Source organism: Herpailurus yagouaroundi, unplaced genomic scaffold, assembly GCF_014898765.1.
Source record: "Herpailurus yagouaroundi ecotype Mexico unplaced genomic scaffold, PumYag 215, whole genome shotgun sequence".
Lineage (NCBI taxonomy): Eukaryota > Metazoa > Chordata > Mammalia > Carnivora > Felidae > Herpailurus > Herpailurus yagouaroundi.
This window is the reverse complement of record NW_024412446.1, coordinates 8,260,682-8,288,588: the sequence shown is the minus strand read 5'-3', so window position 1 is coordinate 8,288,588 and position 27,907 is coordinate 8,260,682. Positions and strand designations below refer to the sequence as shown.

General features: G+C 42.1%; 1 protein-coding gene across 3 annotated transcripts in view; it reads right to left on the bottom strand.

Annotated features, from left to right (window-relative positions):
* Nucleotides 1-13,808, bottom strand: part of CPD (carboxypeptidase D) — an 82,578-nt gene extending 68,770 nt beyond the window's left edge. Inside the window, exons 1-2 of one of the 3 annotated variants that reach the window (XR_005784701.1) lie at nt 13,014-13,750; nt 6,560-6,807 (exon numbers count right to left, since the gene is read on the bottom strand). Coding sequence is in view for 2 of the 3 variants with exons in the window: in XM_040455446.1 (XP_040311380.1) it covers nt 6,560-6,807; nt 13,014-13,750 (985 nt within the window). In the remaining variant the exon portion in view is untranslated. Of the gene's footprint in view, nt 1-6,559; nt 6,808-13,013 lie in introns of all 3 variants that reach the window. The other 2 variants (XM_040455446.1, XM_040455445.1) reach the window with 2 other exon arrangements.
* Nucleotides 13,809-27,907: the final 14,099 nt, after the last annotated feature.

Here is a 27,907-nt window from a genome sequence, read left to right as displayed (position 1 = left end):
TTTGAAGAACCTCCATACTGTTTTCTACAGTGGCTGTACCAATTTACATTCCCACCAACAGCGCACCAGGGTTCCCTTCTCTCCACATTTTTACCATAATGCCCTATTTAATGACGCAGAAAATGCTCCTCAAGAATAAGCTTTTCAGTTCATTTTTGGAGCAAATATAACTTTCACGCCGTTCAAAACAATTTGGTAATTGTTTTTCCCATGTTTTTCCCTTTCCACCAGCAATCTACTTCAAGCCAAATATACCTCAATATTTAGAGTACATCAATGCTGCTCAGTCTGACGTCCCCTTTATGCAAAGAATACTTGTCCACATGATCAAAGATGTTTATACTCACAAAAAAACTGAATTTCTTACGTTATATGCTATCTGGTCACACTTCATAACTCTCTGCCCATAAAAGGAGAAGGGGAAAAAAGTCTGAAATAAAGTATAAAAGGAGAAAGAAAAAAGTTTGATAAATCCACACAACACTTTCTTCTTCCAGAGGAGAAAAAAATTCATAATTACCAGTTTGAAAAGACTCAGTCCCAAGTTAATAGTGGTTCAAAAAGACGTAAGTATAAAGCCTCTGGCAGCTGGCTTAATTAATCATAGAATGCATAGACTCACATGAACACACGCAGGCCTGACAATATTTCTGACCAATTTCCTATCACAGCACTCATTCAAATAACACAGAAAACAATCTAAAAGTAAGTCATTTCAGATAAACATGTATGGCTTAGTCCTCACTGGAAATGGCTGACATATAAACAAGACAGGGCAAAATAAAAAGCCTAAATAGTAAATTACCACATGCAATTTATAAGGTGTTTTGTTCCTACTTAGAATTTGAAAATAAATCAACTTTACCATAGAGTGACCAAAAACAATGCATTTTTAAACTATAGGCCATGACCCATTTGTGGATTGTGAAATATAGAAGTAGGTTCAGATAAGCATTTTTTGTTTAATGAGCTGGTAGAGACTGGAAAACAACAATACCAGAATATGCCACAAAGTTAACTATTGTTTCATGAAATGTTTCAATTTTATACATATATGGAATGTATTTAAATGACTGAAAGGTATTTTACATTGTAGGTCACAATAAAAAAAAAAAAAAAAAAAAAAACAAGTCTGAAAAATACAGATCTCGGATCTACCAGTAAGACAAGCTTATTTTCTCAGAGTGGGAACGAAACTAGGAGGAACAGTTTTATAAATTTTTGTAAGATTATCTCATCTAAAGATCATCTAAGATTTTATTTTTTTTATTTATTTTTTTAATGTTTTTAACGTTTATTTATTTTTGAGACAGAGAGAGACAGAGCATGAACAGGGGAGGGGCACAGAGAGAGGGAGACACAGAATCTGAAACAGGCTCCAGGCTCTGAGCTGTCAGCACAGAGCCCCACGCGGGGCTCAAACCCACGGACCGTGAGATCATGACCTGAGCCGAAGTCAGACGCTTAACCGACCAAGCCACCCAGGCACCCCAAGATCATCTAAGATTTTAAATAACTGTGTATTCATTTTTCAGGTGCTGAGAATTCACTTATTCAAAATTCAAAAAAGGCTTATTTTTTCCCTTCTATAGACCAGGCATAGTTCTATGAGCTAGAAATAGAAAATTGAAAAAATCAAGTCCTGCCCTCATGAAGTTTAAATTCTACCAGAGAGAAGTTAGCCATTGTGCCAGCTGCTAGGCTCAGTGCTTTACATACATTCTCACTTGGGCCTCATGATACTATGAGGTAGATAGTATTTATCCTCATTTTATATATGCGGGAAATGAGGCTTAGAGAAATTACTTAACTTGTCCAAGATCTCTCTTCTTTTCTCTCTCTCTCTCTCTCCCTCTCACACACTCACACACACACACACACACACACACACACACACACACTCATATGTGGCTAGTCAATAGTAGAGCTGGAATTCAAACTCAAGGCATCAGGATTCCAAAGCTCTACCCTTAGCCACTATACTACTCTGCCTTCTAGAGTTCTTCTATTGGCAAGAAAATGAAATGTAACAGCATTCTGCCCAAGTAAATTTCTAAAAGCTACATCAAAGGGTGGCTTTTGATCATATAATTTCAATTATAGGTGGTCTGGGGTTACATGCCCTCTTAAAAATTTTATAAGTTGAAAGAAGTCAAGTCTTAGAAGTTGACCTAGAACTACAATTCAGTTTCATCAGTTTGCTTTGGAATAAACATATTAAACCATCAGATGATTTGTATGTCTTCTTAACTGTTTAGAAAGAAAATAAGAATGGTAGACAAAAGGCATACAAATCAGCACACTGTGGTTAAAAAAAAAAAAAGTAAGCCTGTTCCATGAATAAGTTCAGCTTAGGCTCTCACAATAACAAGGCTTTAGCAGCAGAGCATGACTATTCATTCAGAGGCCTTATTAGGAGAGTCATTCCCTAGAGGGATCCTGCAGGTTTAAGAGACATGTTGAGAGAAGCAAGGCCCACCCCCTTAGTCAGCTAGACCTGCTGAGTCAAGCCCCGCAGCCAAGGTGAAGGTGGTGGGGCCAGATGACCCCATACCTCATACTTCTAATACACTGCCTGATCTTGAGAGCAGAAATTGTTTCTGTTTTGCTCCCATCACCTAATACAGTATGGGATGTGGCAGACTCAGTAAATATTTGCTAAAAGAATAAATGATATTGTACAAGTTACTTCCTCTCTGGGGTCTTGATTTCCTATAAAGCAAAAGGATTGGAATAGATCAATATATTCACTTTTAGCCGTAAAAGCGTATACCTCCTTGGGCTAGAATTTCTAAACACATCATAAGGCATCGGTAAAATTACTCCAGGACATCCGGGTCTGAATATATGCCTAGTCACAAGGTTTCACAACATCTTACTCACTGCAGTCCTGTGGAAGATAAACAAAATTAATCTGCCCTGTTGAAACTCCCAAAACTGCTCAGTATTACTGGAGTAGGAAGAAAGATATGCTAGTTGTTGTAGAAATAATAGAAAATATGTCTGACCATCCAGCTAGAGAAGGAGGAAAGTTGATATTCATAAAAACAATAATAATGGCAGCAGCAAAGTTTAGCTTCTTCAGATGTTTGAAGAATCAGGAAAATCTCATATCTGGTTTCTCCAAATAATCTTACTTACTGTGAAGGCAGCACCCTTGTTTTTTTAATAGTATAACACAGATTTACCATCCTCGATCATCAACTAGAAATTATTTTCTAATCATTTATGATTTTCTCCAAAAAAGAAAAGTAAATTATTTTTAGCACATTATTTTAAATGATATCTCAAATTAATGAAGCAACTGGACTACATCTTAATACCCCCAGTTCCTGAACAGGCTTTATTAAATATGTTTGCTGAAGATTGAAATGGGATTAAACATCAAACTATGTCCCTTATCTATACAAAAATTTAAATGGTTTTCAAATCACCTGTAGTTGTTACGGGCAGAAATGGCTTCTAATTATTTTAAACCTCTTTATGGATGTTTGTTACACACAAGAAACATTGGTAGAAACTGTAGGGGAATCAAAACACTCTAGAAAGTATCAAGTCCTCAAACTTAGGACCCAATTTGGGTAAACACTGCTTGACCTAAAAAGTCAAAGAATAATACAAAGTTTTAAATAAAGGCACATTAAAAGAAATATCATAAGACACTTTATAATGTGACTAGTGGCCAATAAAAAAGTAAGGAAGAGCTAACAAGGCATTTTACCATGTGCAGATTCTAAGAGGAGAAAATGTTTTTACACATGACATTTCCATGAGTTAACTTCTTCCTTCTGTTTAGTCTTAATTAATCTAAGAGTTTATAAAAACAAAAAAGTTATTATTCAAAGGACACAAAAAGTTTAAAAAGCACAATAGCTGTTTACATAACATTTAAAAAGAAGGTAAACAAGCTTACTTTAACAACTCTTTTAAAAATAATATTCCATGGAAAATAAGAACCCTTGTATATTACTGGTGGGAATGTAAAATGGTACAGCCACTGTGGTAAACAATTTGGTGGTTCCTTAAAGCTCAACAGAAAATTACTATATGACCCAACAATTCCATTCTTGAGTACACATCCAAAAGATTTGAAAACAAGGACTTAAACAGATACTTGTACACCAGCATCCACAGCAGCATTATTCACAATAGCTAAAAGGTGAAAACAATCCAGTGTCCATCAATAGATGAATGGAGGGGCACCTGGGTGGCTCAGCTGGTTAGGGGTCCAACTCTTGGTTTTGGCTCAGGTCATGATCTCACTGTTCATGAGATTGAGCCCCACGTCAGGCTCCATGCTGATAGCACAAAGTCTGCTTGGGATTCTCTCTCTGCCCCTGCCCTGCTCACGCTCTCTTCCTCTCTCTCAAAATAAACAAACTTGAAAAAATAGATGAATAGATAAATGAAATGGGGTATATACATACAATGGAATATTTCTCCGTCATAAAAAAAGAATGAAGTTTTGATACATGCTACAAAATGGATGAACCTTGAAATCATCATATTAAATGAAATAACCCAGATGCAGGACATTATATGATTCCAGTTATATGAAATATCTAGAATAGGCAAATTCACAGAGATAGGAGATTAGAAGGCAATGGAGAATTATGACTTAATAGTTACCAAGTTTGTTTGGGGTGATGAAAAAGTTTTGTAAGTAGGCAGTGGGGACACGGTTGTGCAACACTGTGAATGTAATTAATGCCACTTAATTCTATATGTAAATATGGTTCAACTAACAAATTTTATGTTATATATATGTGTGTGTGTTCAACCACAATTAAAAAAACATTCTACGATTGGGGCGCCTAGGTGGCTCAGTCAGTTAGATGTCTGATTTCATCTGAGGTCATGATCTTGTGGTTTGTGACTTTGAGTCCTGCATCAGGCTCTGTGCTGACAGCTCAGAGGCTGGAGCCTGCTTCGGATTCTGTCTCTCTCTCTCTCAAAAATAAACATTAAAACATTTTTTTGTAAGGGGCGCCTGGGTGGCGCAGTCGGTTAAGCGTCCGACTTCAGCCAGGTCACGATCTCGCGGTCCGGGAGTTCGAGCCCCGCGTCAGGCTCTGGGCTGATGGCTCAGAGCCTGGAGCCTGCTCTGTCTCTCTCTGTCCCAAAAATAAATAAACGTTGAAAAAAAAATTAAAAAAAAAAAAAATTTTTTTTTGTAAAAAGTCCACGGTCACCTCACAGATTAAAATATAGGGGCGCCTGGGTGGTGCAGTCGGTTAAGCGTCCGACTTCAGCCAGGTCACGATCTCGCGGTCCGTGAGTTCGAGCCCCGCGTCGGGCTCTGGGCTGATGGCTCGGAGCCTGGAGCCTGTTTCCGATTCTGTGTCTCCCTCTCTCTCTGCCCCTACCCCATTCATGCTCTGTCTCTCTCTGTCCCAAAAATAAATAAAAAACGTTGAAAAAAAAATTAAAAAAATATATATATAAAAGGAAAATGTGCCCTTATCTAAAAATGGAGAGAACTGGTAGTCATTCCATTAACTAAGATGTCCACCATGGCCACATGGCACACACACACTTTATGTGCATCCTGATGTGATGTGATCTATATAATAGTCTTGCTGGAAAATTTGACCAGATCTACAATATGGGATGTTCTATAGTACAAGAACCTGAAAAGCCTGAACTCTTCAAAGGATTCACCATCATTACGAAAAGAGAGTATTGATATAACAGTTCTAAATTGGGGAAACTATAAAAACACAAGAGCCAAATGCAATGCTTGAACCTTGATTGGATCTGATCTGATCTGGAAGCAAAGGAGCTATATAGGATATGTGGGGAATAATAAAGGAAATTTGACTTATGGACAGAATATAGGATGGTAGTACTGAATTACTGTCTTTAAAAAAAAAAGTTTTTAATGTTTATTTTTGAGAGAGTATGAGTGGGGGAAGGGCAAAGAGCGAGAGAAACAGAATCTGACGCAGGCTCCAGAGCCTGATGTGGGGCTCAAACCCACAAACCATGAGATCATGACCTGAGCCAAAGTCGGACACTCAACCAACTGAGCTACCAAGGCGCCCCCTGAATTACTATTGATCTCTCAGTTACAGTAATGATAATATGGTTGTACACAATACTGTTTCTGTGCTTGGAAAATACATGCTGAGGTACTTACAGGTGAAGTATTAGATGGTTTGGCAAAAGAGAATGTGTGGGAGGAAAGGACGGGAGAGGTGGAGCATTTAGGGTAAGATAACAGATGGGGAATTTAAATGAAGGATATACAGGCTTTCATTGCAGTGTTTCAATGTTACTGGGGATTAAAATTTTCAAAATAGAAAAAGGAGATTTTTAAAAATTAGAATTCTTCAAATTTTCCTCTTTTCCACTCAGAGTATACATAAGAAAGCTAAATGAGGGGTACCTGGCTGGCTCAGTTGGTACAGCATGCCACTCTTGGTCTCAAGGGGTCATGAGTTCAAGCCCCATGTTGGGCGTAGAGCTTGCTTAATTTAAAAACAAAAGAAAAGAAAGAGGAAGGAAGAAAGCTAAATGAACAAGGGGGAAAAGATAGCAAATTCAGGCCTTTCCATACCTTCCACGTCATACCAGTGTGCGCCGTTTGTGATCCCATCTTTGAAAGTTTCGTCTTCATCTCCTGGACAATGAGGTGCACCAGTTTTCATTATGGGATGGTTTGATGCGTAGGCTTTTGCCAAGTATTTAAAGACTTCATCATCTGAGGTTTTGCTATAGATTCCAGTGGCCTTATGTTCTGGAGAATCATCAAAAGGATAGCTTGCTACCACAGAGCCACCATGCAGATTTCCAGAAAGCACAAACCTTTGAAAACAACCAAATCATGTATCACCAAAAAAAAAAAAAGGCACAGAAAATGCCATGTATTTAAAAATTCTACATTTTTCATAAATGAACTCAGGTATCTCTCTTAGAGACCCAGAAGACAACTCTATCAGCTATTACAAGCAGAACAACCAAAAAAGAAAATGAAAGAAAGCATCATCAATTTAACAAATTTTAGTCCAATGGTTTTTGTAATTCAACTTAACCTCAATCAACTTTAAAGAATTTTCCCACCATTAAAAAATTAGCTGAATCACAGTGTAAATTAACGTTTCAGAAGACATCTTATTCAGGGAATTCAAATTTGGCGTTAGGTTGAACAATATGAACTTCCAAGTATTCAGTCACTTTTTGAGCTACAAAAGTGGCAATTTCATGTAGTTCAACCTAAGACTTGTATTTTGTAACATGTTAACATTGTAGAAGACATGGCTTCTATAAATAAATACTTGTTGAATACATGAGTTACGTTAGTAACTTTCATGATTTTTTATATTTACTACCCAAAAATGTTTCAGGTAGGAAGTCTAATTTAAAACAGGATGTGTTTTGCCTCACTCCAGTTTCACAATATACTGAATACTAAATTCACATTTTCAAAAGAGAAGCCACAGTTGAGAAGACTGGGGGTGGGGAGAACCTGATACAGTGAGCTGCTTTCAGAGAAAAACAATATAGCACATAAAAGATTAGTCCTCCATTGCGTCACCATAGAAGCAGCTCTAAGCCCAATGTTTCTGATTGGCCCACTAAAAAATAAACTGACATGCAGACAGGGCTGCTCCCATAAAAGAAACATTTTTTTTTTATGTTTCTACTTCTAAGCGAACCAATTTATAATTTGGTGAAATTTATAGATACTGAAATACTGAAGAACTCCTTTTATGGTGAAAGCTAGAGGCAAAAACATGCTCAAGTCCTATTTATACATCTGTCTCTCATGTAACAGTTTAAACTATTACTGTGAGTACAGATTAAACACTCTCCTCTTGGCCCTCTAAACTGGATTTTCTTGCTTCTGCCTTTTTGTGGCTGAAATGAACTGACCTACAGAAGTTCTATATATAACATTTCATTGCTTCAAAGAAAATCAGATCTATCATATGTCTAATTTGAAAGGTTATTTTAAGGATCATCAATACCATCCCAGAGAATATAAAAAGGTGAAAATTACTGGTAACACAGAATCTGGTCATCAGAAGACAGAACTTAGCCAATGAAAACAGTGATTAAATACTAGAATAGACTATGAAAAGAGACTAGTTAAAAACTAATATAATTATTATTAGCAACCTTCCAGACACCAGAGGATGCCATTTGGAGTAGCAGCAATAGCACAAGCTCTGGAGCCAGGCAAATATGGGGGAGAACATTCAGTCTCCCAGACTTGTCACTAACCAGCAACAAAATATGATCAGAAGTTACTGCCTCTAAACTCATTGAACCCCAGTTTCTCTCTCATCTGTAAAATGGGGAATAATGCTACCTGCTTCCCAGGATTGTTAGAAGAATTAACACACATACAACACCTTCCAGCACAACAGCTTTATATCCTCTGCTCAACAAATGTTCATTCCTTTGGAGCTATCTAACATCCTAGTGACTACGGAATCACTGCCTTCAGGCTTTCATTTTATTCCCCACTACCAATGCTAGCCCTTGGGTGACAGAATGATATAGAAACAAAACCTAAGTATATATTCTAACATTCTAATTCCATTCTACCCATCTGGCACCCACTGCTAAGGTATTATCAATTTACTTTCTGATATGTATGCCTGAAATAATTTAAGTGCTTTTCTCTCCCCCTCTGATTTTGGGAGAGTTACAAGAAGCCTAGCCTAGTTCAGGCAATCCATTCAGCAACAAATTTTAAGTGTCAACTATGTGCCCTATTCTAGGCCCTAGAGAATAAATCAGTGAACAAACATAAAAATGCCCTCATGGCATTCATTCTAGTAAAATAAAATGGATAACTGCATATTCGAAATAAGTGAAATATGTTGTTTTAATTGTATATTTTTCAATTAAAACTTTAAAGTCCAAGATTCTTGGGGCACCTGGGTGGTTCAGTCAGTTGGGTGTCCAACTTTGGCTCAGGTCATGATCTCAGTTTGTGAGTTCAAGCCCAGCATCGGGCTCTGTGCTGACCGCTCAGAGCCTGAAGCCTGCTTCAGATTCTGTGTCTCCCTCTCTCTCTGTCCCTCCCCTGCTTGTGCTCTGACTCTCTCTCTCTCTCTCTCTCAAAAATAAATAAACATTAAAAAAAAATTAAAGTCCAAGATTCTCTATTAAATGCAGTTTTCACTGTTTGGCATTTTTTTTGCAATGCTTTTCAGAAATATTAAAATGGCCTAACCACGGGCGCCTGGGTGGCTCAGTCGGTTAAGCGGCTGACTTTGGCTCAGGTCATGATCTCATGGTCCGTGAGTTCGAGCCCCGCGTCGGGCTCTGTGCTGACAGCTCAGAGCCTGGAGCCCGTTTCAGATTCTGTGTCTCCCTCTCTCTCTGATCCTCCCCCGTTCATGCTCTGTCTCTCTCTGTCTCAAAAATAAATAAACGTTAAAAAAAGAAGAGGCCTAACCAAATACTTGTAGAACAAAATATTTGCAATCTACTTGAGCGATAATATTCACTTATTGGATCTTCCTTATTTTACTTACGTAGTCTTAAAAGTATGAATGCTACTCTTATAAGGATTTCAAGACAAAGTGATACCTATTACAGTAGCTATAAATTTACCGCTTTTAGTCTTTATCAAACCAACTTTGCATGTCAATCCAATTTATTTGAAAGGTATTTTATGGCTCCATTCAAATCATTTCTTTTAAGTGTTTTTCATACTTGACTTTAGTATCATATATTATTTCTTGCATAAGATTTAAAGTAGCTGCTAAATATAAATATTATAAACAAGAATCTATAGATATTTAAAAGTTAATCTCTAAGTTAACTCTGTTATGCTTTCCGGATAACCCTATAACTTTCAAAAATTAAGAGGACTTGAGTCTGATAAACTAAATTCTCAAGATTCAGGAAACTGTACACATAATACAAGCTCCTCAAAAGTAAACTGTACCCACCCCCAGCAATAAGATAATGCTTTTCACAAACATACCAAATAATCATTTATATGCTAATCTCCTATATAAGTCTAAGCAGGTATATTTAATTAAAGAAGCCTAGTGTGCTTTCAAAAATGGGGGTGAAGAAAACTATAAAATCTTTATTTTAATAATGGGGTTAAAACCTTGTATATTTTCCTAAGTATATGTGTCAATTACCAATAATACAAAAATACCTATTGGATGAAGTATAAAGTGAAACAAAGAAAATTCACTTTCTTAAGCAGACGGAAATAAGTGTTAAATTCTTACATATCCAAAATAGCAACAAAAATCTATTTTTTTTTTTAATTTTTTTTTTCAACGTTTATTTATTTTTGGGACAGAGAGAGACAGAGCATGAACGGGGGAGGGGCAGAGAGAGAGGGAGACACAGAATCGGAAACAGGCTCCAGGCTCTGAGCCATCAGCCCAGAGACTGACGCGGGGCTCGAACTCACGGACCGCGAGATCATGACCTGGCTGAAGTCGGACGCTTAACCGACTGCGCCACCCAGGCGCCCCCCAAAATCTATTTCTAATATAGCTAGGTGAGTAGCATATCAAGAAGTTACTCGGGGTGCCTGGGTGGCTCAGTCGGGTGAGCATCTGACTCTTGATTTCAGCTCAGGTCATGATCGCACAGTTCCTGGGATGGAGCCCTGCATAAGGCTCTGCTCTGTGCTGACAGCACAGAACCAGCTTGGGATTCTCTTTCCCTTTCTCTCTGCCCCTCCCCCTGTGCTAGCGCTCTCTCTCTCTCTCTCTCTCTCTCTCTCTCTCTCTCTCAAAATAAATAAACTTTAAAAAAATTACTCAAATGATTTCAGAAAATACACCGAAAAAGGTAATTTTCCCATACAGACTAATGTGTTCAGTTCTTAATTTTCCAATTCATAAAGCTAACTCTAAGCATCATCTCAAATTGTGTGTGTGCTTGTGTTTTTCATTTTATTCACATATCTGTGTCCTTTATTATTAATTTATCATTAAAGAGTATGCATTTTGAGTTGATATTTGAAAGCTGAAGATGGATGGATGTACTTTTCATGTACACCCTATGTAGGTAGTCACCTACTTTCCCTTCTGATGAGAGTTATGTGTTTGAAACCTGGTTGGGTACGATCAGGATAGTCCATAGCCACAGAACAAAATGACTTTCTGCATAATACCAACAAACACAGATGAACTCAAAATCGTCACAAGCTCCAATCATTGAACTAACCAGCCCAAACCACAACTTATAATTGTTAAATACTGTAATATGAAAAAGTTAACCAGGGAGCAAATTTCTGGCTCCACATTTTAAAGTTTAAAGCTTTTTGTACAGCCTCAAGGTGACTTGCACCAAGGCAAAGCTCATTTTCATTTCTGGTCACCCACCGCAGAACTAACACTGAAGAGAAAAATCTCATCATGGAATTCATATCATATCTGCAAGGGTCATGACGGGGCGTTTTCATTTAAGCAATGCAAACAATGCATTTGATATATCATCTCAGAAAAGCCTCAGCCACCCCAGCTTCTGACAACAAGATATATATATTAAAGTCATGTTTCTTAGGTAAATGTTCAGAGATCATGACATGGTTATCTTTAAAAGAAAAAAAAATCTTCCCAGAATATATGTGAAGTTAAATATCTACAAGGGAGCTCAAAAGGAGGAGTAAAGTCAAAGGTGGAAGATAAAAAAAAAAAAAAAGGATTGTCATAATGCCTATGAATTTTCTAGGTCTGCTATACGTACTGAAATCTTATAGAAGCGAGGATTCCCACAGAGAAACTTCTCTGTTCATTATTACCTTTATTGTATCTGTCACTTAGAAATCTTCAAATCAAGACGGCAAGTAACTGTTTATTCACAAGCCTTATGAAAGACACAAAAATGGGGATATGCTGGCAAAGCTGATGCTTGAAAAGGGAAGAAGTACATGCTCACTCCAGACATTATTCCATCTGGAGTAAGTTCTCTCTCCTTTTATTCCTCCCCTCCTCCTTTTTGCTGAAAATCCTACTCATCTCTCAAGACGCAGTTCAAGTTCTACCTCTTCCACAGAGGATCCTTATTATTGCAGCCCACACACATTTTGCCAGTAGGAACAATTCCTGTAAAGTTTAACTGGGTATATAAACACACCTCATATGTATTTATAATATTCTCTTGTTACACACTATTTTCTTGAGGTCCTCATGCTTTTAATTTTTTACATCCCACATAGTGCTTAATAACACGTATGGTATGTATTAAATGTGACAATTAGCCATTCAGCCCTGGCCCACTAGTAGTGTGCGAAGGGCATCAGAAACCTTCCAGAGAGTCTAAAATGAAGCAGCTCACAGATGAAGATACCAGCTCTGTGCAAGTTCTCCAGCCATAGCCATATGCTCCCTAGCTGAGTCAGAGGTAAAGACTGGAAGAGGACCAGTTTCTGTCAAATAACCAAGAAGACCCAGGGAATGTCATTTATCATTATTGGGCTACAGTCTCCCTCTATAGCTGTTAAAAGCACTGACAAAGAGTCAAAGAATCTAAGTCCCAGCTACACTTCCCACCATAGAAATTACTTAACCAATCTGACCCTCAATTTCCTCTATATGCAAAACAGGGATTTTAATGATGTCTATTGCATGAGGTTGTGGCCAACATAAAGTGAGATCATGCAGCCCAGGGAAAGAGCTTACTTAGCAGGGTGCCCACAGCAGTAACAGCAATAGCGACAGCTTATCTATAAAATGAGTGAGCTGACCTAAGTTACCCTTAAGTTCTCTTCTATTGCTCATATTCTATGGTCTTGTGACAACACGGACCAGAATGTCAGAAAGGAGTCTCTCTTCCAGCCAAAGAGCTCTTTGCGTTGAGCAAATGACAGCCTCTAGACAGCGCTTCTTGGACTATTAGCGGGATAAGAGGCTAAGCGGCCTGGGCCCTGTCCAGGTTACGGCGTGTCGCTCTCCACCTTCACTACCCCGGTCCCTTAGGCCTGCAAGCACTGTTTGAGTGTCTACTGAGTGCCCGCCCCAGCCCCTGCCCGTGGAGGCCCACGTGGATGGGGTTGGGAGGAGAAGGTTCACGACACTCACTTGTTCCTGCGGATCCAGTCCATGAGGGCGCGCACCTCCGGCACTTCATCCAGGGCAGGGGGCTCGCCGGTGCCGAACTGGTCGGGAAAGCTGCGGTTGAGGTCACGACCGCGACTGTTGTCGCGACCGCTGGCCCCGGGAGGGCCACTGTCGCTGAGGCCGCAGTCGCCCTCGTGGGCGCGCTCAAAGCCGTCGGGGTTGAGGCTGGGCAGCACGTACACGTCGGTGGTGTTGAGCAGGCGGACGATGCGCGGGTCTCCGCGGCGGTAGCCAGCCGCCAGCTCGCGGGCTAGGTAGATCAGCACCTGGCGCGACACGGTCTCGTCGCCGTGCATATTGCCCACCAGCTTCACCTGCGGCCGGCCCGGCAGGAGCGGCCCCGCTGCGTCGGGCCCCGCTTCGCCGTCAGGAGGCGGCGGCCCCAGGCCGGCGGTGAGGCGCAGCACCCACAGAGGCCGGCCCTCCACCGAGTTGCCGATGCTGAAGAGGCGCGCCAGGCCCGGGGGCCCCGCGGCCGCCGCCTCCCTCAGCGCCGAGCCCAGCTCCTCTTCGTGGTAGTAGCGGTCGAACTGGCCCTCGTCCGCCTCGGCGCCCGCGCTGGTCGTCGTTGTCGTCGCCTCCGCCTTCTTGATGTGCGCTGCCCGGGCCGGGTTCCGCAGCAGCAGCAGGAGCAGGCACAGCAGAAGCGGGAGGCGCCCCGGCCGCCAAGGCGGCCGCGCGTCCCAGCCGCTCGCCATCTTCCAGCAGCGCCGCTAACCCCGGCTCCGCTCCCGCAGCTCCGGGCTCCGGGAGGCGGGGGCCCGCCGGATCCCCTCCGCGCCTAGCAACCCCCTCCCGCCCTCCGGCCGCAGCCAATCGTGGACGGGCCTTCTGTGGCGTCACGCAGCGGGCGGGGTTTTCCTTAAAGCCCCAGATCCCCCTCTGGGCGTGCCTTCCTCTCGTCCCGGACGAGTTTGGTCGCTCTCTTCCTTCCCTAAGATTCCTCTCGCTCGCTTTCCCTCCTCCGCGTTTCCTCTATTCGTCCGATCTCTCCTTTATGGCTTACCCCTTAAATTCTCACCCGCTTTTCTCTGAGTACTCTTATTAGTTCCTTTCCCATCTTTGTTGCAGCTATCTCCCGCTGCGCTTTAACGCTTAGAACCGAGAATCGAAAGAATCAAAAGGTTCCAAAGAATCAAAGGACTCAAAAAAAAAAAAAAAAAAAAAATCAAAAGGTTCGAAAGAATCAACCTTGTAAGAGCCGAAGGACGCCTTAGCTCTTTCCACCCTGCACACTTTCCACCGGAGCCGCCCTGCCTTGGCTTGAGCCCGGTGCCCTGTAAGCTGTTGAAGACAGTGGGACACTTGAAGCTCACCTCACAAAGCAGTCCGTTCCAGTTTTTAGTTTCTGTGTTGACAGGAGGTGTCTCCTTTATGTTTAATGGAAACCTGCTAGGTAGTAGGCTCTCTTTGTGTTAATGTGTAATAATGTATAATGTATATTTTGTCTTTTGGTGTCACTTCAGGCTATTTCGCTGCCACTAATTCTTGTGTGTGCTGGTCTCAGCCCTCTGTAGGCAGATTTCATTTCATAGTTCACTTTCTCACCTCTCACACTTATTCCTGAACAAGTTATTTGTTTAACCGTGGCCTTAGAATGACATTTTCAAAGCAGCAGGTATGACATTTCTGGAAACGCTTGGTGAGTATAATTCCTGAACTCCTTAAGGTTTTGTCAAAGCTGGCAAATAATACGGTTTTTATCGTTTAGAGAAAGGGCCTTTTAAACTGGTCTTTAAAATAAGCTTCAGGGGCGCCTGGGTGGCTCAGTCTGTTGAGCGTCCGACTTCAGGTCAGTTCACGATCTCACGGTTCCGTGAGTTTGAGCCCTGCGTTGGGCTCTGGACTGATGGCTCAGAGCCTGGAGCCTGCTCCTGATTCTGTGTCTCCCTCTCTCTCTGCCCCTCCCCCATTCATGCTCTGTCTCTCTCTGTCTCAAAAATAAATAAACATTAAAAAAAAATTTTTTTTAATAAGCTTCAGTCACTTTAGCTTGAAGAAACATAAAACCTCACAATTCTTTTATCAAGTGTGAAATTCTACTCATCTTACAACATAATTGCAATAAGTGTTGTATTTCCTTCTTTCAGAGCCAGGCATTTCAAGGCCCTTTCTTGAACTATGATTGAACACTAATATGACTAGTGAAGAATTAATTCATTCCTTTGTCAAATATTTATTGAGTAACTACTGTATGGCAGAGCTAGGTGTTGGTAAGATAGAGATCGGATACAGTTGGTGATAGTGCTACAATAGAGATATTCAGGTGAGGGAAATCTCATTCAACCTGAGGAGGAGAAAAGGAGGAGAGAAACTGGAAGGGAGAGGAGGAATTCTGGGCAGCAGGAGGAGCAAGCCCAGAAAGCTGCAAGGCTTGAGAGCAAATACTGCATGTTCTGAGGACTGCATGCAGATCAAGATTACTGATCTGAAGGCACTCACAGGTGTGGAGGTGACCTGACAGGATGCAGGCCAGAGAAGCAGGACCAGAACCCAAATAGCCTCACAAGCTAGGCTCTGGGGAGCATTTAATCCAAAAGACCATGGTGAGCCACTGATGGATTTTAAACTAGATGGATTTTAATTTGGAAAAATCGCCTTCACAGTAACACAGAGAATGGAGTGGGAGGCCTAAGACTCTGAGACCGAGAAACCTGTAAGAAAGATATAATCCAAGAAGATGTGATGAAGCTCTTAACCTTTCAAGGGCAGTGCCAGTGGAGGTGGAGAGAAGGAAATGGATTTGAAAGACCTTCAGGAGAGAAAGTATACAGGATCTGGGGACAGAGAGAGAGGATTGTAGGCTGACTCCGAGTTACAGCCTAAGCAACCTGGCAGGTGTTCGCCGAGATACAGGACAGGAGAAAGTGCAGGCTTAGGTGAAGATGATGAGTTTAGCACAGTCGCTGTGACCGGTCCTGTGAATGCCTCTTTCTCCTCCACGCCCCATTTGGTTTAGTCCACATCATGCACAGCAGCTGCGACTCATCAGGAACGTAAGCCCCAACTCTGTACAAAGACCACTTCCCCCTGGGGAGTGCTTAATCATTACACTATGCACTTTTACAATAATCCAAATCAAAGAAGCCCCAGGGGACATGTTAACCTCTAATCAAATATTTCCTTTTCTACTATTTTCACTCTCCTTTGAAACCTCTTCCTGCCACCTCACTCTGGTAGCCTCACCCAGTGTGGCAGACTTGAAATGTAAATAAACAAGCCTGAGTGCAAGACAATGTGATGTAACTTGAGTCAGCGCCCTTCCAGGAATCCCCAGGCCTCTTTCAGGTCTGGAGCCTCTATTCTAATCAGGTACCCTATGCCAGAAGTTAGAAGTGAAACTCAAAGCTCCTAACCCTGGTCACTGCTCACTGGAGAGGAAACCTCCAGCTAGATACCTCCAGCTGTCCCAGAGAAGTCTTGAACCTTGTGACAGGTGTCCCTTTCCTCCTCCCCGACAAGGAGAGTCGTGGCCTCACAAATGAGGAAACTGAGGAAAAGCTTGAAGGTGAAAAGGCTTCCTGTTCACAGAAGCAGAGCAGTAATGACCTGGATTTTTAAAAACAAGGCAGAGCTATTGGATAGCCTTGTTGACTTTAGTAACTACTTTCTTGAAAAGACTTAAAAGTAACTGAAGCACAGCATAGACCATGAATTTGTAAATGTCACATTATTTGGCACAAACATCCATATACATACAAATTCAGCTTGATAAATATTTATGGAACACCCATTCTAGTGAAAGGTCTGCTTTGCTGGGTGCAGGAGGACTGGAAGCTGAATAAGAGATTCTCCTCCCCCTGGAGGTCAGAGTCTAGTGAGGGAGATAGAGCATAGCCAGGACAGGATATGTCCACAGGGCCAGAGCTAAAGGCACTGTGCTTAGCCCTTTTCATTTGTTGACACATTTAATCCTCACAGCCATCTTGAGGTAGGTACTATCATCATTCCCATTTCAAAGATAAAAAGACTGAGGCACAAGGTCTTACAGCTGGCAAGCCACAGATCCAGGACTCAAACCCAGGGAGTCTGGCCTCAGAGTCTCTCTGTTTAATCTCTATAATAAAACTGCTTTTATGTAGTGAACTAAAAATACAAAACAAAACAAAACAAAACAAAACAAACAAACAAACAAAAAAACCCTGCTATTGGAACACAGGAAAAGACAACTAATTGTGATGAATCAGAGAAATTTTCACCGATACCATCAGATCATGAGCTTTGGCATCAGAACCAAGTTCAAATCCTAAGTCAACCATTTTCTAGCTGTTTTAACTTAGGGAAATTTATTTCATTTTTCTAATAATTAAATGAGATAATACATGTATAATATTTATGTCATATTTGCATATTATAAGCTTTCAGAAATAATTATTTTTGTTTATTTTTTTAATAATAAGAAGAATTCTCAAATAGGAAAAAAAAGTGGAGAAAAGGTCACTCCAGGCAAAATGACCAGCAAGGGTAGAGGGATAGAGGCAGGTGGTGAATGGTGGGAGGAGGACTACGATGACAACAATTTCACAAGCTAGAGAGAGTGACCAGGTAGATGGCCTTGCTATTATCTAAGACAAGAAAGGCAGAAGAAAATCTCCTTGAGATGAGGACTAAATTGGATTGACCATTGTTTAGCAATGCACAGGTTCCTCGTGATGTTTATAAGAGCAGTCATGGCGCAATGGTTCAGGGAAAACCAGAATGGAGTGGCATCAAGAAAGACTAGAAGATGATGCGGTAGAGCTGGTGAAGTAATTCTTTTGAGGAGTCCTGTTATAAAAGAAAGTAGAAAATTGGGACTAAGCTGGAAGGGGGCACAAGGCCAACAGAGTTTTTTGGGTTTGGGTTTTTTTTTTCGTTTTTAAGATGGGAGAAATCATAGTTTGTTTGTGTACTGATGGGAATGATCTCGTAAAAAGGGAAGATTTGATGATGCGTTAGAGAAGGTGGAGAATTGCTGGAGCCATGGGATCCAATCCACCAGTGGAAGGGCTGGCCTTAAGTAGGAGCACAGACACTTCATCCGTAGACACGAATAGAAAGGCAGAATATATGGGCATAGGTACAATTAAGTGGGTAGGCAAGGTGTTGAGAGCTGGTGGATCTTCTCTGATTGCTTCTATTTTCTAATGAAGTGGGAAATAAGACCATTAGCCAAGAGTAAGGATGTTATAGTAGGTGTCAGAAGTTTGAGAAAAGAGAGAAAGGTATGAAATAATCTTCTCACAGAGTGGGAGAGAGAAATGGAGAGTAATAATAGTTTTCAGTCATTGACACTTAATAGGAACTGGCTGTTTTTAAACACATCCTCTAGACCTGAAAGCTAATGGGACATGGAACAGAAGGGTTTGGTTGGTTGGTTGGTTGGTTGGTTGGTTGGTTTTCTGATAAGTAGATTGTCTGGGAGCCTGAAAGGTATAATTAGAGTCCAAAGAATTGGGTTCTGAAAAGCCAGCTTGAGGGGATGTGAGATTCCTGAGAAGATAAACAGAGATGAGGGCAAGACTGGATCACAGTTAAATTCTCCATTTCATTTGAATTTTGCTCCATGCCCAGGTTAACTCACCCAAACAAGTGACCACTTGCTCTTCGTCATCTCTGCAAAAGAAAGTCAAATCCAAGAAACTTGCAGTCCAAGAACCACTAGTAAGAGATCAAGTCATCTCATTCTGACCAAAAGCAACCATCTGAAAGCAAGTTGGGGATTTGAAAGATACCATGTCAATCACAGTTTGCATAATAATACCTCCTTACATGTGATTTCTCACGTACATATGTTATCTTGCTCACAACTCTGAGGGGTACCAAGGTTGCCTACAAAGATTCTAGCTTTAAGCTGTCACTAACCAGCTCAGACAAGTCACACAGCTAGACACAGGGCAGAGCTGGGAACTCCAGCCCTACCTGCAAAATCTTTCCAGAGCTCCTGCCGCCACACCCCGGGACTCATTGCGCTTAACTCACTCTGAGCTGTATGTGTGTGCTGTGTGTACATCTAACTTATAATGAGAAAGATTGAAAGAAATAAGCAACCAAGTCTAAAACAGAAGTAGAAATGTACGTTGGTGAAAACTCTTTAAAGAATATGGAAATAAGCTTAAGGTGTTAGTGATCAATAACAAAGAAATGAATGCTTTATTCAGGTCCAGACACATGGTTAGTGCCTATGGGAGAAGAAACTGAAGAATTAACTGAGGCCCACGGAGACACATTCATTTAAAGAAGAATTAGAGAAACCGACAAAAAGTTGTCTATAGGTGACAGGGATGATAAAGACATGAAGCAATATCCAATTAGAATTTTCACAAATTTGCTGACATGTTCTAAGTAGCAAAACACAAGAATGGCTTAATTTCTGAAGAGCAATTTTTAAAAATGGAATGAAGTCTCAAGGTGGGTGAATCAAAGGAATTTTCAAGAGATTTGAGCACATCAGTTCTTGCAGGTGCTGTTGGTTCCCTGCCCAGATTCTCTGTACCAAGCCAGCATACCCCTTCCCTAGCTGCTGTTACACCTGCACCCTTTTCTGGAAGATTTCCCTTAGCTGACAGGAGATGCTTTGCCCAGAAATCCCTGCCAAGTTACACACACTGCCTGTATGCACGCCCCCTCCTCGCTCTGCTCTCCCACTAGACTCGTCCTACTGTTTCACAGATGCAGGGTGCCTTGTCTCTGGATGGGAGAAACTTTGGAGCAATTTATGCTCCAGAGCTCTCTGTGGAATCAGGCTGAGGTAAGAGTTCTTTCATCTCTACTTAGCTTCTTCCCCATCATGCTTCCTTTAATCCCTTGTAGGTTTCTCCTGAGGGCACTTCCTCAATAAATCATTCATCCAAGAACCCCTGTCTCAGACTGCGCTTCTAGAAAACCTGCCTTAAGCCAGCCGGATCGGATGTAACTCCACAGTATGTCTCTCTATGGATTAGATAGAACATTTTGCTTTATGTTTTTGTTGTTGTTTGCTGTTTGTTTTTGTTTTCATAAAGTTTGCTGTTGCTTCCTTGGGGTCTGTATCTTTCCAGGCCAAAGAGAAATGAAAGATGTTTATTGAAATCTCTTCTAAAATTTGCCCTTGGTTAGGTAAGCCTCTTCTTAAAATTTTAGTTAGGCCTGTTTCTAGGGCAGAGATAAGCTGTTGTCTAATCACGAGGCTATGACAGTGATTTTGATCTGTATCGCCAAAAAATTCACTATCAGCCAGCACCAAATGGACAGCAGTTCTAGTCTCATGAGGCAGAGAGGGAGGGAAGCAAGTATCAAATACTTTCAGTTATACATATCAGAAAACCTGACTCATTCTAACTTGAATAATAAATGGAATTTATTGGCTCGGATAACTGAGAAGTCCAAAGGAGAAGTTTGGAGTCAGTCATTGCTTTTTACCCTGTGACTAAACAGTCGCCATGCACCTGCCTTCTACAGTGTTCACTTTATTCTAAGTTTGACTCCACTTGTGGTCCCAAGAGAGCTCCCTGAAGCTCCCCAAACCACACGCTTTCTCATTCATACTCAGCAAGAAACAGAGGATGCCCTTGTCCTATTAATATTGCTGAGTTTCACTTAGATTGGCTCAGCTTAGGTCACATGCCTACCCGTGAACCAATCACTACAGGGAAGATGGCGTATAATGATTGGCTTAGTTTAGGATATGAACGCCAGGGATGGAATCTGATCCCCAAGAATTGCATGGATCTTCACCGGGAAATCAGGGCCTATGGCAAAAGGTAGGTGGAGAATGGGAGCTGGGAAGACAACCAATCTATACCCACCTGCTTCACCAGACTAGCAGCAGAATATTTTATTCACTCTACATTTATGACATGTATCTGTGTGCCCTGTTCTGGCAGAGGGGTGGGGTGGGGGGCCATGTTACTGTGCATGAGAGGAAAGGAAGAAGGAAGAGAAAGTGCTGCAATGAAGTGAAATAAGCAACATGGTGAAATAAGTAAGAAATAGGTGAATAAGTAACTATGTATGCACACGGTGATGATAACTAATACCTACCTGGGCCTTAGAGCTTCCAGTATGCTTATCATAGTTTGTTTGCTAATCCTCACAATTTCAAGAGGGACATTTGTCCTTATTTCTGGCTGCCCTGTATCTGAACCTCCTCCCTTATTTTAGGGAATCCTCCACCTTATGAGTCTTAGTGGGAGGCAGGACCTTCTCTCACTACACAGGGTGAAAATGCCAGGATGTGGGCACACACCCTAGGTTTGGCCAAGCAGGTGAACCCATGACCAGCTTTGAATTGTGACACAAGGAGGCGGAGACTATGGGAAACTCATTTTGGTTGTACTGGAGCAAGGGTGGCAGCAACCTGTAGTTTCCATGCAACAGAGCAAACAGTTCCCCCTCCCTCCCCCCCCCTCCCCGCCACTCTGAGCGCCAGCAGTAGTGGCTGCGGTGACGGTGGCATGTGGTGATGGTAGCAGCAATTCCCTAAATTTGACTGTTTGCTTTGGGGTATTGTTCCCTGCTGGGTATAATCTCTGGTTTTCCAACCCTCCTAGCAATTCCGTGGACCAACCAATATCCTTTAAATAAATTCACCTTCAACCAGAATTAGTTTTGTGGCTGCAGCTTATTGAAATACAACCTTTTGGGGTCAGGTGTTTTTTTTTTTTTTATCAAAAAAAATTTTTTTAATGCTTATTTATTTTTGAGAGCGACAGAGACAGAATGCGAGTGGGTTAGGGGCAGAGACAGAGGGAGATACAGAATCCGAAGCAGGCTCCAGGCTCTGAGCTGTCAGCACAGAGCCCAATGAGGGGCTTGAACTCACAAACTGTGAGATCATGCCCTGGACTGAAGTCGGACGCTCAACTACTGAGCCACCCAGGCACCCCTGGGGTCAGTTTTATCATCCTCATTTTTCAGGTGAGAATATACAGGCTCTGAAAAAGTAAGTAACCAGTGCTGAGGATCACACTATCTTCCAGCTAGTTTTTTCAGTACATGCCTCATTCGTAGGTAATGGAGAAACTGGGAAAGGCCCCTTCAGTTCCCAAACAGTCCTACCCTCTCCCCGTATGTCTAGGGCCTAAAATGTACCTTTAGAGATGGGTTCCTCGAAATCTGAAAGGCTTTTCACAGGCATGCATGGCAGGGATCTTGTGACCTTAGCTGAGACCAGGGATGGGGCAGGAAAGGTGGGGATTCTTACCTTAGAGAGGATTGTCTAACAGCTGCTTGAGAGCGGGGCCCATGAGAATGGGATATGGGTGGGTGGCACAGGAGAAGGAGAGAAATACTAAAAAAAGAATAAGGTTGCCATGTTACTGGAGCTAAAAACAGACTTTGTCCCCACATTTCTTTATATATATATATATATATATATACATATATATATATATGTTTATTTCTGAGAGAGAGAGAGAGAGAGAGAGAGTCACAGAGGAGGTGACAGAGGATCCAAACTCTGTGCTGACAGCAGAGAGCCCCATGTGGAGCTTGATCTCATAAACCATAAGATCATGACCCGAGCCAAAGTTGGACGCTTAAGTGACTGAGCCACCCAGGCGTCCCTGCCCCTGCATTTCTATGGAGGATCTTTGGCTTGTCTGCTTAGTCTGCCTGGGTAAAGCCTGGAGATGTCTTGGGGCGCCTGGGTGGCTCAGTCAGTTAAGCGTCCAACTTCGGCTCAGGTCATGATCTCATAGTCTGTGAGTTCAAGCCCTGTGTTGGGCTCTGTGCTGACAGCTCAGAGCCTGGAGCCTGCTTTGGGTTCTGTCTCTCTCTCTCTCTCTGCCCCTCTCCCATTCGTCCTCTGTCTCTCTCTGTCTCAAAAATAAATAAACATTAAAAAAAAAAAAAAAAGAGTGGCGATGTCAGCAGGGGAAGCCCCAGGAAAGACAGGATTATTTGATACTGATGGCTCTCAACCCTGGACACCTTTTAAAATCACCCAGGGAGGGGTGCCTGGGCGACTCAGTGGGTTGAGCGTCTGACTTCAGCTCAGGTCATGATCTCACAGCTCGTGAGTTGGAGCCCCGCGTCAGGCTCTGTGCTAACAGCTCAGAGCCTGGAAACTGCTTTGGAGTCTGTGTCTCCCTCTCTCTCTGCCCTTTTCCTGCTCATGCTCTCTCTCCCTGTCAAAAATAAACATTTAAAAAAAAAGAAATCTTTTAAAATACTACCACCCTGCATCCCCTGAGAGGGGGGAGGGTAATAAAGGGTGGGTATGAGGGTGGAGGAGTCTCAGAGAGAAAAGGGCTCTTTTGGATTGGAGGAAGCTCTTAAGAAGTGAGACTTTTAGGGGCAAATGGGTGGTGCAGTTGGTTAAGCATCTGACTCTTGATCTTGGCTCAGGTCATGATCTCATGGTTCATCTCATGTGCTGACATCATGGAGCCTCCTTGAGATTCTCTCTCTTCCTCTCTCTCTGCCCCACTCACATGCTCATGGGTGCATATGCTCTGTCTCTCTCTCTCTCTCTCAAAATAAATTATCTTAAAAAAATGAAGAAGTGAGACTTGAAGAGAGAGAATGTGCTCTGTAATAGTAAGGTAAGTTAACTATACCTTACTTTTCAAGGCTTTTATGGGAGTTGGATTTGGATTTCTTTTGGATGTGATTCTGTGCTGAGACAGGGCTAAATACAGCCTAGTTTTATTTGGGTTATACCCTATACCTATTTTACAAGTTTGCCCAAGGCTGGCCCTTGATTCTAGCCACAAATTCAAATGGGACCAAGTGCTCCCTTGCCCAGATGTGGTAAGGTATGCCTGAATCCAAAGATACCCTCCAAAAAAAGAGCAAGTAACTGAGACTGTGCACTCTTGCATAAAGCCTCAGAGCACAACTCACACCCCCTTACCAGAAAAGTATTCAGTTACCAGGGATGCTCTGGCAGCCAGCAACTTCAGCCTCTAATTTTGATGAAAATACTTGCCGAGACTGAATTGGCACAAACAACGTGCATTCACACCCAGCCAGCTGGACTCCATCTCAAGAGTACACAATAAAGCTCCAGAAGGTGAAGAGATTGATGCTATTTATGGAACAATCTGCAGTCATCTTTCTGTTATAGGTCTGGGTGGAAATGGTGCAAGAGAATATACCAGCTATAAGAAGAAAGCAGCTACTGAAATGGTGCAAGCCCACCCAGGAGCCAAAGCTCCCAGGAGACCCTGAGCGCCAAGGACACAGAACAAGGCAGTGGGTTTGCAATAGGACTCTTGTGAGAAGCAATTGCTAGCTCATATGCTCACTAGAGAAAGGAAACACTTTTTGCAACACCCAAAGAAAGGAAAGAACAGACAATGAAGCCAGATAAAATAGGGTGAACCGATGCAATCAAAGATACGACGGAATGAGTGGAAATTATAGCAAATCCCTAGGGGCACCAGAGCAGATGTTCCCACCAGGTTCTTGAATGCTGCTTCCCAGCACCACCCCACTCCTCGCTCTAATCTTTGTCTCCCTCCCAGCACTTTATTCTGTTCTGCAGACATTCCATCCATTTGTTAGTTCATCCAACAGACCTTGACTAAACACGGTCTCCATGCCAGACCTAGTACAAGGCTCTGGACACAAAGAAGTGAAGAAAACACAGTTAAGATCAGATTAAGAAGACCCTCAGGCCTTAAGCACTGGAGAGATTATGGTGTCCCCTCCCTGAAAGAAAATTCAAAAAAAAATTTTTTTTTTCAAAATGCTACAAACCTTACATATGTGCTAAAATTAAAATAGCTTCTTTCTAGATTTGAGGATTACAAAATTCTGGTTCCATTAGTTAAAGGTGAACATTTCTCTTGCTTCCACTTTGGTGTTCTTGCTTTGCTGGTGTCTTAAGGGGTGGCCCAGTTATGGATATTTTCCCTGCCCTTCAAAAGCCCTTGGGAGGATGACCCTCGCTTTTCCAGCTACTCTTCTCTTTCCCAATTTCTGGTAGTCATCATGGTTGTTAATGAGTGAAAGGAAGATGGGGTGGCAGCAAGGGAAGAATTAGCATTCTGGAAAAAGGACCAGCCTGCTTGCTGACAAAATCCCACAAAAAGCATTGGTCTCTTGCATGAAGGTATTGAAAGAGCTTTTGGTAGTTGTGCTTCAAGGTGTGGAGAAGGTTTGGAGCACACTAAGTATAGTTTCCATCTTAGAGTGAACTAAGTCATGTTGTACTTTTACCACTAGCTAGAAATACAGAAATTGGGGGGTTATATGACCCCAGGCACAAAGATATGGCTTCAACAAATGTGCCTTCTTTTTTTTCCAACTTTTTTTTTTGGGGGGGGGGGGACAGAGAGAGACAGAGCATGAACGGGGGAGGGGCAGAGAGAGAGAGGGAGACACAGAATCGGAAACAGGCTCCAGGGTCCGAGCCATCAGCCCAGAGCCTGACGCGGGGCTCGAACTCACGGACCGCGAGATTGTGACCTGCCTAAAGTCAGACGCTTAACCGACTGCGCCACCCAGGCGCCCCAACAAATGTGCCTTCTTTACCATAGCCTTGAGCACTAGAATTATGGTCACTTCTCGAAGCTGAACTCAGGTACCAGTGGAGCCCAGAGACTAAAGCTTGGGGATAATGTTAAACCAGGCAGAACTTGGTGGATAGCATGTCCAGAGAAAAGCAGTATAAGAATGGGTCAAGGCCATTAAAAAAATAAAGGCAAGATGAAGTAGCCAAAGGAGAATATAGGAAGAGGGAATGTGAACATGCTAGCAAGGGAGGGTAGGCTGTTAGGAGGCCTGGATGGGATTTTGGCTACTTGGCCCAACAGAATGTTGTTTAAGTGGAACCCCCACCTCCCAGTTTTTAAGTTAGCCTGAGAGATCATACAGGAACCTGTCCATGTATGCTTAGATAAACTCATAGCTGAGAAATGTACAAGTTAAGTGAGATTAGAAATGTCTGGGCTATATCTCTGATTTGTGGTTGTCAGTGAAGAACAAGGACTCTAAAAGACTTTTAGATATCATGAGAATACAAACATTCTTAAAAATCAAGATGAATATACAGACGTGTATTGTTTTACCTGCCTCAAAGAGTATTCTGCTTCTTTGGAAACTGCCCCTTCCCTGTTCCAGTCATAGTTATGGTGGAGTAGTCCAATCATAGTTTCCTCATTCTCCTGCTACAAGGCTGGCACACAACCCAGGTCAGTCTCCACCATAAATATGGTGATTGGTTCAGGGACAGTGTGTACTCCAAGCTAGAATAATCAGGTTTTTTTTTTTTTTTTTTAATGTTTACTTTTGAGAGACAGAAAGATAGAGCACGAGCGAGGGAGGGGCAGAGAGAGAGAGGGAGTCACAGAATCTGAAGCAGGCTCCAGGCTCTGAGCTGTCAGCACAGAGCCTGATGCGGGGCTTGAACTCATGAACTGTGAGATGATGAGCCAAAGTCCGATGCTTAACCAACTGAGCCACCCAGGCACCCCAGGAGGGATCTTTTTGAAATGAAGAAATGTAAGAAGGGCATAGCCTCAGGATAAAAAACAGTTATTTCCCCAAAATGACATTTGGATATGTTCTGCCACATTATTCTTACTCTTTTTATTTCATTGCTGATTAACTTTTTAAAAATCTTCCCAGATCAGCACCGATTTGGAGACCAGAGTTTGGAACTAGTAGATACTACAAAGTAGGAATTGATGGCACCACCAGTGATAGAAATCCTGAGCTCACCAAACCATTATTCTCATCCAATATGACATTTCTAGTGTCCTGAGAGCATGCTTTCTTTCATATGGAAGAATCTTTTTTTTAATGTTTGAGTTTATTTTTGAGAGCACGCAGGCAGGGGAGGGGCAGAGAGAGAGGGACAGAGAATCTGCTGTGCTGACAGCAGCGAGCCTGATATGGGGCTTCAGATCATGACCTGAGCCAAAGTCTGGACGCTCAACTGACTGAGCTACCCAGGTGCCCCTCACATGGAAGAATTTAATTAAAAAATGGCCCAGAGACAGCTACTGAAAGACTGAGACCAGAGAGGCCCCTTCACGAGAGGATGACAGTGAAGGCTGGGCAAACAGTATTTTCCTAACCTTGATACCATTAGATAGCACATTCATGGTTCTCCTGCACCTATGCTCTAATTTGCGTGCTTTTAATGGGTCACCTGCTTAGCCAGCAAAAGCTTCTGCAGCTGCGGCTTCCCAGAAGCCAGGAAGTGAAGCAACCCAAAGTTGACGTAGCCAGAGAGGCTGAGTCTGCGTTGGTGGTGGCAAGGTGAGAAGAAAATATAGCAAGTGTGAAACCACAAGGAAATTCATAGTTGGTTCCAAGGTTCAGCCTTTGCAGCGGAGTCCCAGAAAATCCTGAGAGCCTGAATGCTGAATAAGCTTCATGCACCTGCCTAGGAAAGAGGTGAATGGACATGGCAAAGTGAGGTGGTCCAGGAATTCTCAATGTCTGCAGTCTACCCCCTTCATATTTTATTAAATTAGCATAATTAATGACATTTATGCTGATTTAATAAAATAGCATCACAAAATTCCTTAATGGCATAGCCAAAAGTATTTACATATTAAAAAAGACACAGTTGAAAGGAATCTATGTCATGTGATTAATATGATACTCCCAGCATTTGTATACATATATATCAAATAAGACTTTATTTTTTAATGTCGATTTATTTATTTTGAGAGTGCAAGTGGGGGAAGGGCAGAGAGAGAGGAAGAGAGAGAGAATCCCAAGTAGGTGCAGAGCCCAACACAGGGTTCTAATTCAGAAACCATGAGATCATACCTGAGCCGAAGCCAGACGCTTAACCAACTGAGCCATCTGGGCACCTCTCAAATAAATAAGACTTAAAATATATTTTCTATGTTTTTTCCTTCTAGGTAAGTAGCTTGCAGCAGAAAAAGGTCTATGCTAAAACACATATAGAAAAATAGTCACATGGGGCTCCT